This window comes from Gadus chalcogrammus, chromosome 13, assembly GCF_026213295.1.
Source record: "Gadus chalcogrammus isolate NIFS_2021 chromosome 13, NIFS_Gcha_1.0, whole genome shotgun sequence".
Lineage (NCBI taxonomy): Eukaryota > Metazoa > Chordata > Actinopteri > Gadiformes > Gadidae > Gadus > Gadus chalcogrammus.
This window is the reverse complement of record NC_079424.1, coordinates 4636964-4650111: the sequence shown is the minus strand read 5'-3', so window position 1 is coordinate 4650111 and position 13148 is coordinate 4636964. Positions and strand designations below refer to the sequence as shown.

General features: G+C 54.4%; 1 protein-coding gene across 1 annotated transcript; it reads left to right on the top strand.

The window, feature by feature from the left end:
- The first annotated feature begins 4156 nt into the window (after positions 1 to 4156).
- On the top strand, positions 4157 to 12849 carry ttll3 (tubulin tyrosine ligase-like family, member 3). The gene is made up of 14 exons (XM_056606433.1): positions 4157 to 4161; positions 4491 to 4551; positions 4964 to 5003; positions 6852 to 6991; positions 7508 to 7685; positions 7956 to 8002; positions 8101 to 8229; positions 8334 to 8448; positions 8645 to 8755; positions 9525 to 9717; positions 10099 to 10247; positions 10484 to 10727; positions 10861 to 11299; positions 11830 to 12849. The coding sequence occupies exons 1-14, from the start codon at positions 4157 to 4159 to the stop codon at positions 12847 to 12849; spliced, it is 2871 nt and encodes a 956-aa protein (XP_056462408.1).
- Positions 12850 to 13148: the final 299 nt, after the last annotated feature.

Sequence of the window (13148 nt, the reverse complement as noted above, 5' to 3'; positions counted from 1 at the left end):
GCTTTAGGACGCAGGGCGGCGGATCTGCTGACCACAGCCGTTCTTCGACCCTCACCCGGCTTCACACGCAGACGGAGTCAGCATGGAATGAGACGTATGTCGCGTGAAACTTACTGGAGAGCCTTTGTGGATTAAGACTCTTTGGCGGGTTGGACGTTTATTAGAGAGCAGCACCGCCTGTCAGAATGTGATTGATGGAGCAGAGGAGGGCGGGTCGATTAAAGCCCACCGTGGTCACCGGACCCCCCTGTGGTTCTGTACTGACTGTGCTCAGCCCACATCTGATCTGGGACCATTAGACGTTACTCTTATGGCTGCTGCACTCACCCTCTCACCCTCTCAGCCTCTCACCCCCTCTCACCCTCTCACCCCCTCTCACCCTCTCACCCTCTCACCCCCTCTCACCCTCTCACCCCCTCTCAGCCCCTCACCCCCTCTCACCCTCTCACCCCCCCTCACCCTCTCACCCCCTGACTCTTCACCGCTCGAGCTACAAATGTTCACCGGCCCTAAAGCGGCCCTAATTTGCCCTTTCTCTCTCTCGTTCCGTCTGTCACTCATCTCTTCTGCTGTTCCCCTTCCTCCCTCCTCTCTTCCGGTTCCCTGCTCTCTCTCCGCTCTCTCTCTCTCCGCTCTCTCTCTCTCCGCTCTCTCTCTCTCTCTCTCTCTCTCCGCTCTCTCTCTCTCTCCGCTCTCTCTCCGCTCTCTCTCTCTCTCCGCTCTCTCTCTCTCCGCACTCTCTCTCTCTCTCTCTCTCTCTCTCTCTCCGCTCTCTCTCTCCACTCTCTCTCTCCGCTCTCTCTCTCTCTCTCTCCGCTCTCTCTCTCTCCGCTCTCTCCGCTCTCTCTCTCTCTCTCTCTCTCTCTCCGCTCTCTCTCCCTCCACTCTCTCTCTCTCTCTCTCTCTCTCTCTCTCTCCGCTCTCTCTCTCTCTCTCTCTCTCTCTCTCTCTCTCTCTCTCTCTCTCTCCCTCCGCTCTCTCTCTCTCCGCTCTCTCTCTCTCTCTCTCTCTCTCTCTCTCTCTCTCTCTCCGCTCGCTCTCTCTCTCTCTCTCTCTCTCTCTCTCTCTCTCTCTCTCTCTCTCTCCCTCCGCTCTCTCTCTCTCTCCGCTCCTCTGATCCGCTCCCGGCGTGTCTGCGTCTGTCCTCCGGCGCCCGAGGCATGCTGAACTGACAGGAGAGCAGCGTACCCTGCTCAGGAACACTGGGCCTGTCACCTCCAGCCTGGCCTCTGTGTCTTGAGGGACAGCCCCGCCGCACAGCCGCTCTGCCCCGCCACACAGGCCCGCCGCATGGGGCCGTTCCCTGGTCCCAGGTAGGGCCGGTCCTACCAGGGAGCCATGCACTGGTAAGACCGGTCGCAACACGACCACAACACAGCACCACAACACGAGGGGGGGGGGGGGGAGGAGGTGGAGCAAACACGAGTCGGGGAGTGATAGACGGAGGCTACCGGAGAACGGGTTTGAAGAGGCTACTGTAAGCGGGAGGAGCTGGGCGTGTGTTTTTGTGAGAGGGTTTTCTTGGACTACCTCCTTGCCCGCTCTCCCTGCGCATGCTCTCAGGCTGGGCCAATCACAGTGGCCGGTATTAGCTCTGTGGTATTGAAGCTCATCGAATGTGTCACAGGAAACGAGGATGATCAAATCACACGACGTGTAATTAAGGGGGAAACAAATTGATCCTTCAAAGCACTCCGGCATTGCTAGGAGAGGAGTTTGACCACATTATCCGGGAAGTGTACATCCAGTACATCCTCAACCCATTCATTGCCACCAATACGGTAACTCAATTATGAAATCAGTGCAGAATTAACAAGACTCGCCTCCAAAAGGAGGCGAGTCTTATTGGACAGACGGGGAGGAAGGGTGCATTGTAGGACTTCATTTGAATTGCATTGAGCTAAAGTGAAAGTTCCAATCAGGAAGGCACCTTTCAGTCTCCTGTACCAATTATCTCTCAGCCGTTTAGAGCGGTCCGACACTTCTTGGAAGCGCTCGTTCACATTGTCCAACAGAATTAGCAGTGCTGTGCTTCTGTGTGTTCCATCACAGATTCACACCTCGCCAACTCCGTCCTGTCCCAACGGGCTGAGCCCGGACACAACAGGAGGCACCACGGTTCATCTCCTATTTTAAGGGACACTATGCTACCATATTCCTTGGATAGTCACCAAAAAGAAAAGTCCTCATGTTGAATTTAACAAAGTACAGCACTTCCTTTTACTGGATTTATATCGATTATGTAGAACACAGAAAGATATGTTTACATACATATATTCATTAACTTTACAGGCTAACTTAACTCCTCTCACTGGTGTCTTCTTTTATATTTTAGTTTTTGTGCTTTGTTTGTATTGTTTCATGATCTTTGTATTCAACCGGACCAATCATTCCTTGTTTGGATTCACCTGGACCAATCATCCCGTGTCTCGTCATATGGGCAAAAGAAGCATCCGGATACTGTTGTTTATCTTTGTTTTGGTGAGCTATAAACTACTTTGAAGTACGACCATGGCATAAGTGTTTTCAATGTCACCAGTGTCCTCTGTACTTTTAAGTGAGGTTTAAAGTGCCGCATGGCATTGGTCCCTGGGGAATCGATGCAGCGCCTTTCATTCCCTTGTTGTTTGTGTTGCCGCCAGCGAATAAAAGCACGGGTTCCCTTCGGTGTACAACAAGCCCTGAGTCTCACAGACCCACGCCTTATGGAGGACCCACTGTAGGCTACACACATCATGTGAGTGTTAACCTCGACCACTACTGCCAGTAGAACCCACCAAAACACATGTGATCTGTGTTCCTTCTCCTTGTTGCCACTATGAGCAACATTGGATGGTAGATAGTGGGAAACAGCTCTTTCTGTCCCCGATATGTTCCTGGAAGAGGGGCACCCTGGGGAGATACACTCTCATGACCGATCAACGTACTGATGCTAAACAACACACACAAGACTAAACCGCTGGGAGGGATAGCAAACGAGAATGAGGGACGTGTCCCCACCTGGTTGAGATGGTATGATCCTGACCGAAGTCATGGAAACCAAGCTCCACGTTAGATGTTGATCAGGGAGAGTTGATACTAGCATTTTAAAAACAAACAGGGGTCTGATCCACATCAGTTGCGCTCCAAGACCCTTCTGGTCCTCTCTGGGTCGTCTCCACCCCATCTAAGCACAAAGACGTCGTTGGACGTTGGAGCACCAGTAACGAATGCTGCTGTGAAGGGATAGCCTGCCCTGAGCTGTGATGCCGATCTCACACCTTCCTCTGCCTCTTCCACCCGAACGTGACGGTCGTTTTCTGAGACGAATATATTACGCCCCACCTCCGTGTTACACTGGAAGATATCTGCAAAGAATGGCCTCTACCGGCGAACTTCACGGGGGCGGGTTTCCGGGGACTGGATGGCGTCAGGAGGAGGAGTCGTCACGAGGGGGAGGAGTCAGGAGGAGGAGTCGTCAGGAGGAGGAGGAGTCAGGAGGAGGAGGAGTCAGGAGGAGTCAGGAGGAGTCAGGAGGAGGAGTCGTCAGGAGGAGGAGGAGTCAGGAGGAGTCAGGAGGAGGAGGAGTCAGGAGGAGGAGGAGTCAGGAGGAGTCAGGAGGAGTCAGGAGGAGTCAGGAGGAGGAGTCGTCAGGAGGAGGAGGAGTCAGGAGGAGTCAGGAGGAGTCAGGAGTCAGGAGGAGTCAGGAGGAGGAGGAGTCAGGAGGAGGAGACCACAAGAGGAGGAGGAGTCAGGAGGCGTCAGGAGGAGGAGACCACAAGAGGAGGAGGAGTCAGGAGGAGTCAGGAGGAGGAGACCACAAGAGGAGGAGGAGTCAGGAGGAGTCAGGAGGAGGAGGCGTCAGGAGGAGTGTGGAGGAGGAGGAGTCAGGAGGAGGAGGCCTCAGGAGGAAGAGGCGTCAGGAGGAGTCAGGAGGCATCAGGAGGAGGAGGAGACCTCAGGAGGCGTCAGGAGGCGTCAGGAGGAGGAGACCTCAGGAGGCGTCAGGAGAAGGAGGCATCAGGAGGAGACCTCAGGAGGCGTCAGGAGGAGGCGTCAGGAGGAGGCACCAGGAGGAGGCACCAGGAGGAGGCGTCAGCAGGCGTCAAGGTCATTTGAGGGTAATTTAGGACACGCGCGCTGTTCCCTAACAAGCGCGTCGTAAACACACGGAGCGATGCGGTGCACCTCGTCGGCCTATTAATGCCTCTAATGGGTTTCATTAAACGCTACAAGGAGTCCAGTAGGCTATTATTATCATTATGAAGACGAGCTCGTTCTCACGTACCGATGATTTATATTGTACATCCTTTGCAGATAAATAGGCTTTCTGATTGAAGGGGACAACGCTTTGACAACAGACCAGAACATAACCTAACATAGCATAGCATAACGTAACTTAATAACCTAACATTACCTCACATAGCATAGAATACCGTAACATAACCTAACATAACGTTCCGTCCCACGGAGGCTCTCCTCCGTGATGCTCTGACTGCACGTGTCGCTAGAACAACAACAGAACCCGCGCTGAAGGATGAGGCGTCCCGCGCCTCCGGACCGGGTACCCGGGTACCTACACCAGGGTATCTGGGTACCTGGACCGGGTACCCGGGACCTTGGCTGGATCGAACTCATTACACGTTCACCACTATTCAGAGATGAAAGCTTTTATCGGCTGAAACCTCTATCTGAGACAGGACCGGACCTCGGTCGGAACAGAATCGAGCGGAGTATAGACAGACAGACAGGCCCGCCGGGCGTTTCCGACACAGGAGAACCGACCGCATTTCAGCGGTGGTCTGGTTCTTAACAGCCTGCTGTGGAGCGGTGTGGAGCTTGGTGTTGAGCGGTTATCGGCTCGGTGGGGATCTAACTGTGGCCCGTGCGAGGACCGTGAATCTGATCCAGGACATGACAGACAAAGCGTGCATTTCCAACTTTACCTGATAGCTCAGGATGCTCTCGTTCTCGCCGCTTACAGTGGGCATGGTACCCGTCGGTCCGGGTCTCGGAGTCCAGAGGTGAGCGCTGTGTGTCCGCTAGACCTTCAGGGAGCCGCGTGGTCACTGGATGGGTTAGGCTGCGATCCACACCCGGTGGGTGACTTTCATGTTGATATCCCTGGAGACGGTGAACGTGGACATTTTCCCGTAGAGACAGAGATACTAGAGATGCACCCCGCTGTGTTACCGTGGCACTGGGATGTGCTCTGAGCTCTCCTCCTCGTTCCTCGCGGACAACAGCGCGCAGCCAGCATCATTCAGCCTCAGCCAATCAGCGCGCAGGACGAGGCTGCAACGCTGCCTGCTGGGACTGATGGTGGGAGTTTGAGGTTTCAATAGGAGCTTTGACATGCATTCTACTTGTCAGTGTTTGTATTATCCTCTGGTTAAAAACTGATTTCACACGGGCTGTAGCACTTCAAGGTGGAGCCTCTACGAGCTCCTCGTTCACATCCCGCGAGTCTTTGGGGAGATGAGATCGGCACAACGATGTTGCCTGCTCCCTATTCCAAGTCATACAAAAGATAAACAAGGTGTGGAACACCGAAAACCAGAAGGGACCACGCTTCTACCGCCACCCGGTGGAACATATGAGAAACAGGTCAAATTTGATAGGGAGTGGAGTAAATATGAGTAACGTGATGTTCAGTACGGTATTAGAAAGATATCGAGGAATAACTTTTGGAGGCTTGAAAATAAACACTCAAAGTTTCCATATTATAAGAGTTTGAAAATAATGATGTTGTGCAATATTCAGGCCCAATACGGCGCACACATGCGCAGAGGCAACAATAACTATGCCTGGGTCCGGACCATTAATAAATATTATTTTATGTACTATATTATTTTAATGGGTTATAATCTGTGTCACGGTGACGGTGAACTAGATATCTACAATAATCTCTAATCTCAGCGTTAAACTGAATACGTTTGAATTAACCAAACCGTTAGTATAACGCTGAATCAAACGGATGGCTGCGTTGCGTCCTGTTGTCATGGTGACCGGACAAACTCCGGTAGCCTGGGCGCCACTGCGCATGCACGATGCAGCCGGGTCACGCTACGTCGGTAGGTGAACCCTGCATGTGTGGATGATGGACTGACCCGTGAATATTAGGTGCATAGGGCGATAACTGGTTAAGAAATATAATTTTTCATATTTTGACGGTTTGTTTGTGGAGTTAATTCTTCCACCTGTTGACGTTCTTCAGCACACAGCGGGATCAGCATCTCTGAGAGTGTGTGTGAGAGTGTACATGCCCGCTGGTTCAAAGGGAAACCTTAGCCGGGTTTCCACGGAGAGCATGTCAACACGGCACTGAGGTTTGAACCGCATCGCACACAGTAGGGGGTCACAGTAGTGCCATAATATGTTTATTAATATGTTATCTATTCTAATGACTAGGCCACCTGGTCTAAGCCATTATGTTCATGTTTGGCTACTATAGTTGGCTATGTTTTTTTAAAAAACAAAAAAATTCAAAAGCTTTATTTGTCTAACATGTTGCCTTAGGCCTATTAGCAAATTGTCTTTGATTGAAGGCAGTCTGTTCTCTAATTGTGTTTATGTGGTGCTTGTGTAAGAAGTATGTTGCGTTATATGCATTTATTTGTCAAGTATATATTAATGTATACAAATGAAAATTGTACTTATTTTAAATTCACTTTGGGTAACAGCGTATGCTAAATGCCCTATGTAAATGAAATGCCTCGATGTATAACGATGTAATAATAACAATCATAATATACTTTAATTCACGTCAGGAGAAGGATTAAGTAATAATTAACTTAAATCCGCCTTTTCAGTAGAGTTCCCCCTACGTTGAGAGACTCTCCTGACCCCAGTGGACCTGTGGTGGGGGTCAGACAGCAGGGGGACCCTGGAGACCCCGGGGGCCCCTCCGATGGGGGCGAAGGGGCGTCGCAGCAGCGTCCTCCTCAGCCTCCCGGTCCTGAACCCGGAGAGGCTGAAGGCCGCCAAGGCTCTGGCGGAGCGAGCGGTCAAGGTGAGCGACTTCTCAACAGGTCCTGTCTCAATGTAATCCAGGGTCCTGTCTAAATGTAATCCATGGTCCTGTCTAAATGTAATCCAGGGTCCTGTCTAAATGTAATCCAGGGTCCTGTCTCAATGTAATCCAGTGTCCTGTCTAAATGTAATCCAGGGTCCTGTCTAAATGTAATCCAGGGTCCCGTCTAAATGTAATCCAGGGGCTGTCTAAATGTAATCCAGGGTCCTGTCTAAATGTAATCCAGGGTCCTGTCTAAATGTAATCCAGGGGTCCCGTCTAAATGTAATCCAGGTGTCCCGTCTAAATGTAATCCAGGATTCCTGTCTAAATGTAATCCAGGGTCCTGTCTAAATGTAATCCAGGGGTCCTGTCTAAATGTAATCCAGGTGTCCTGTCTAAATGTAATCCAGGGGTCCTGTCTAAATGTGTAATCCAGGCATCTTCTCTAAATGGGCCCTGTCTAAGGGGGTCCTGTCTAAATGTCCTCCTCTCCTCCTCCTCTCCCCTCCTCAGCAGGGGAAGGTGTTCTCCATCCAGGGTCCGTACCCCGTGGTGCGGGCCGACCTGAGGGCCCGGGGCTGGGTGGAGCGGCGTCTGACCCCGCCCCTTCAGAAGGCCCCTAGCGAGCGCGGGGACGAGGAGGGGGAAGGAGACGAGGACGGGGAGGAGGACAGGGCTGAGGGCCCGGAGGGCCGCCTGGGGGCCGGTGAGAGGGGTCCTTCTTAATATTCCGCTGACTCACTAGATTCAGTCGGGTGGTTTTCACACTTTCCTGATATTAATCGGTGCTGGAAGATTTGCATGTTGTAGGTTTTCGGGGATCGTCTCACTGTGGACATTGGGTCTCTAGACACACACAGACACACAGACACAGACACACTCAGACACTGACAACGACACAGACACACAGAAGCAGACACACAGAGGCGCACCCCTTTACGTGCGGGTCATGTGCTTTCAGAGGAGGCGGACAGAGAGGAGGAAGTGGACGGAATGTACAACCTCATGGTAAGATCAGACCGGGCAGAGAGCTCGCGACCCACTGAACACAAACGTCCTCCTTCTGAGTGCCGGGTCAGGACCGATGTTCCCCGTGTTGTTCTCAGTCCCGCCTGGTGCGGAACGAGACCGCCAGCCTGCTGTGGACCATGAGGAGGGACACCATCGACTGCAAGTCTCTGAGGAAGGACCAGATGACCAACCATTACGCCAACTCCGGCACGTTCACCACCAAGGTCTCGCCTCTCTTTCAAGAACTGCATGATGGGTAATTCCAGCATCTTACCTTGCACCACTTAAATCCAATGGGTCTAAAGCCCTACCCCTGGTCGGCCTCCAGGTGGGGCTGTGCGTCAACCTGCAGAACCTGCTGTGGTTCGACACCGCCGACCCCGACAGCTTCTTCCCACGCTGCTACCGGTTGGGGGCTCAGGACGAGAAGCAGGCCTTCATAGGTACGCTCGAGAAGCAGAGCCGGCTCCATGCTTCCTCACGATTGGTCCTTTGGCAGACCCATGCCTTGTGCGACGCGCCTTTCAGCTCCTCCGCGTGTGTGTGTGTGTGTGTCTGTGTCTCTTTGTGTGTGTGTGTGTGTGTGTGTGTGTGTGTGTGTGTGTGTGTGTCTCTGTGTGTCTGTGTGTCGTCCTGAAGAGGACTTCAGGAGGACCGCCTGCAGCAGTCTGCTGCAGTATGTGGTGGAGTCAAGCTGCCTGGACGCTGGTGATAGACAGGAACACACTGAGGACACTGAGACACTGAAGGGTAATGCACACTGAGGACACTGAGACACTGAAGGGTAATGCACACTGAGGACACTGAGACACTGAAGGGTAATGCACACTGAGGACACTGAGACACTGAAGGGTAATGCACACTGAGGACACTGAGACACTGAAGGGTAATGCACACGGAAACAGCGTCTCTGAGACACTGAAGGGTAATGCACAATGAGGACTGTCTCTGAGACACTGAAGGGTAATGCACACTGAGGACACTGAGACACTGAAGGGTAATGCACACGGACACAGCGTCTCTGAGACACTGAAGGGTAATGCACACTGAGAAACTGAAGGGTAATACCCACTGAGGACTGTCTCTGAGACACTGAAGGGTAATGCCCACTGAGGACTGTCTCTGAGACACTGAAGGGTAATGCCCACTGAGGACTGTCTCTGAGACACTGAAGGGTAATGAACACTGAGGACTGTCTCTGAGGCACTGAAGGGTAATGAACACTGAGGACACTGAAGGGTAATGAACACTGAAACAGCATCTCTGAGACACTGAAGGGTAATGCACACTGAGGACCCTGAAGGGTAATGCACACTTAGGACAGTGTCTCTGAGACCCCGAAGGGTAATGCACACTTAGGACACTTAGATACCGAAGGGTAATCCACACAAATAATACGCTGTGCTCTGTATATCCAAAACGTTTTAAGGAGGGGCCCTGACCACATGTTTTGCGTGTTTATAAGATCCCTCAGCTCATTGGACGTCGTGTTTTATAAGAACGGTCTCCCTTCGTCCAGGTGGGAAAAGACAATGCAGGCGGCAAGCGCGTCGATTCGTCGATGCAGGAATGATCGACAGTGCTCTGCACGTATGCCAGGAGTTCCTCAACAGCCTGGAACATGGTGACATTGATGTCACTGTGGAAACGTTCACCTCGCTGACGGGAGAGCAATGGACAGAGTTCCTGCGCGACTACTACCTGGTGGTGCAGTGAGTCTTGATTATTAACCCCGCTGCAGTTATCATGGGACGTTCCGGACGTGTGTTAGCACATTCTTGATTTGGAGCCACGCCATGGGTCTGTATAGACTTCTGAAGAGTAAGTCCCGCCTCCGAGGCTCCTGGTTCCATCGGTCAAATGTCTACGGGAAACAACATGGGGGTTTTAGAATGATCGTACATAACAAACTCTGTAGGTGGCGAAGAAGTAAAAGCTGCGTCACGTTTTGAACGACACACTTTTTTCCATCTAGTTTCGACTGGATATTTGGATTGTCGGCGCCGTTAAAGCAGTAAACTATCATTAATACTACTTTAACGGCACCGCTATGGGTCTGTACTGCCATGCACTGAGGGTGAATGTCTGTGCAGCGGAGGAGCTCGGATCCAGGGGGCCGTGGAGTTTGTGGAGCGCTGCCGGAGAATGTTGAGCAGACTGCATGAAGTCTGCCCACAGCTGGACACAGACGGCCTGCACAACATCTGGATCGTCAAGCCAGGGGCCATGTCCCGGGGACGGGGTGAGCCTCCCCCCTCGTGGTTCTACAACGGTCTTTAGTTAATCAGGCCCCCGTGGGGAGTTATAAAAGCGAACAAAAGTTGTATTTATAAGAACTGGCCTCAGTACTTCTGCAATATGGGATTGTATTACCCTCTTATGCACTTAAAAATAGTACTTAGCATTTCTCTCAGGGTGAGTTTGACCATGTCCCTTCCTCTCCTGTGGGGGGCTGTGTTGTCCCCCCCTCCCCTGCAGGCATCATGTGCATGAACCGCCTGGAGGACATCCTGACCCTAGTCCACAGTGACTCCACCCTGATCAAGGACAGCAAGTGGGTGGTGCAGAAGTACCTGGAGCGCCCCCTGCTGGTTTACGGCACCAAGTTCGACATCCGCCAGTGGTTCCTGGTGACGGACTGGAACCCGCTCACCATCTGGTTCTACAACGAGTGCTACCTGCGCTTCTCCACGCAGCCCTACTCCATCTCCTCCCTCGACAGGTCCGCCCCCGGGTTTCCCCCAGTTTCTATAATGAGGCCCCAGGGTTACAAACGACCATGCTTTGCAAACAACACTGACCCTCTCCGCTCGTCCCCTCTCCTGAACCCCACCTCCTTCTCCACCCCCCACCAGCTCCGTCCACCTGTGCAACAACTCCATCCAGAAGCACTTCGCTCCGTCGCGGGCGCGCCACCCGGGGCTCCCGGACGACAACATGTGGTCCTGCTCCCAGTTCCGGGCCTACCTGCAGGACCAGGGGCTGGGCGGCTCCCAGTGGGGGGCGCTGGCCGTGCCGGGCATGCAGCAGGCGGTGGTCCGCGCCATGCGCACGGCCCAGGACCTGGTGGAGCCCCGCCGCGCCAGCTTCGAGCTGTACGGCGCCGACTTCATGCTGGGCCGCGACCTGCGGCCCTGGTTGCTGGAGATCAACGCCAGCCCCACCATGGCCTGCTCCGCCGTCGCCACCGCGCGCCTCTGCCCCGCCGTGCAGCTCGACACGCTCCGGGTGGTGCTCGACTGGAGGGGCGAGCCCGCCGCCGACACCGGGGGCTTCTACCTCCTCTACAAGCAGGTGGGGGACGCCATCGGCCCCACACCGTCGTCCGACACCGTCGCCCGACACCGTCACCCGACACCGTCACACGCTGGTCGTTTAGCTCCCGGGCGGTTCATTTACATTGAGGGCGTTTAGCAGACGCTTTTATCTAAAGCGACTTACAATAAGTACAATTTGTCAGAAGAAAGAGAAACAGTAAGGATGTTCATAGAACCAAGTGCCAAGCACTAACAATCACTAGGTTAACCCATTCCCCGTATGCAGCAAAGATAGCTAGGATAGGATGCTACACCATGCAAAGTACTAGTTTTAAGTGCCATGACGTGCAACATACAGTAAGTGCGTAAGAGGGGTGTGGGGTGCCAAGGGGGAGGCTACGCAGAGTCTAGGTGAACAACTGAGTTTTGAGTCTTTAGTGGTGGTCCTGACATCGGCAGGGGGCTCGTTCCACCACTGCGGTGTGTCCACAGAACACACCTCAACGTATCCCCCTACTCCATCACCGGCCTGTACCCCCCCCCCCCCTCTGTGTTCTGTCCCCACAGGCCGCTGTGGAGGTCCCCCACTACGTCGGGACCAACCTGTTGGTGGAAGGAGCTCCACTGAGACCGGCCCCGTCCCGACCGGCGCCCCGTAAACCCCCCTCCTGTCCTAACCCGCTTCCTCCTAGAGCTTCGGTGGAGCCGTCGCCCCCCGGCGTCCATAAGACCCCCCCGACCGCAGTCAAGACCCCCGGCCTCAGGCCTCCTCAGGCCCCCACCACAGTCAAGCCCCCCAGCCTCAGGCCTCCTCAGGCCCCCACCACAGTCAAGCCCCCCAGCCTCAGGCCTCCTCAGGCCCCCACCACCGATAAGCCCCCCAGCCTCAGGCCTCCTCAGGCCCCCACCACCGATAAGCCCCCCGGCCTCAGGCCTCCTCAGGCCCCCACCACCGATAAGCCCCCCGGCCTCAGGCCTCGCCCCGCCTCCAGGGTCCGGCCCTCGGGTACCAAGCGTCCCTCCGCCGGCGACCTCAGGATGCCGCTGCCGTCGCTGTCCCTCAAGAGCCGGCTCCACGGGAGAACTCTGAGCGGTGGACCCCCCGGCCCGGGGGGCAGACCCCCCGGGCTCGGCAGCCGCTCCCACCACAGGTCAGCGCCCGAGCGCCCGGCACCGCTGGCCCCTGGGGGCCCGAGGGCCTCCAGAGGGCCTCCGGAGGGCCCGAGGGCCCGCCACCCGGGTCTGAGCCAGGGCCAGGACAGGGTGGCCCTGGTCCCCGTGACTCTGCTCTGTTCCCCCGGCCTCCCCGCACATCGCCCGCCACAGGCCCCGCCCCTTACCCTGGCGGGCGGGGAGCCACCGAGTCCCTGGGCACGCTCCCTGCAGGGAGAGGGGAGGCCCCACCGCAGGGCCCTCCCCTCTCTGTCCGGGCCCCTGCCCGACCTGGAGGTGTTCAGCCTGCGGCCCGGGTCCCTGTCCAGGGAGCGGTCCGCTCTGCTCTCCCTCCAGAGCCTGCACCGGTTCAAGGTCTGCTCCCGTCGGCAGACGCTCTGCCGGTACCAGTTCACGGGCGTGGCCAATCACTGACCAGACCATGGGGAGGCTGGACCAATGAGACAAGGAGGTTTTTTTTATTCGGGGCATTCAGGTTTTTTGTGTTTAATATTTCTAAGGCAAAACATGTCCATCATTTATTGTCGTCGTATTCATCATTATATTTGGAAACTTTGGCACAAAAACGATTAAATGCATTCTGCTGTTACATTAAGTTTAGTATTTCGGTCTTTTTTTTCCCGCTGACGGTAGTAGTTATTGCTGCGTCAAAGAACAATAACATAGTTAAATGGTTATATGTTCTATATTCGTCCACCTGGGGGCGACGCACG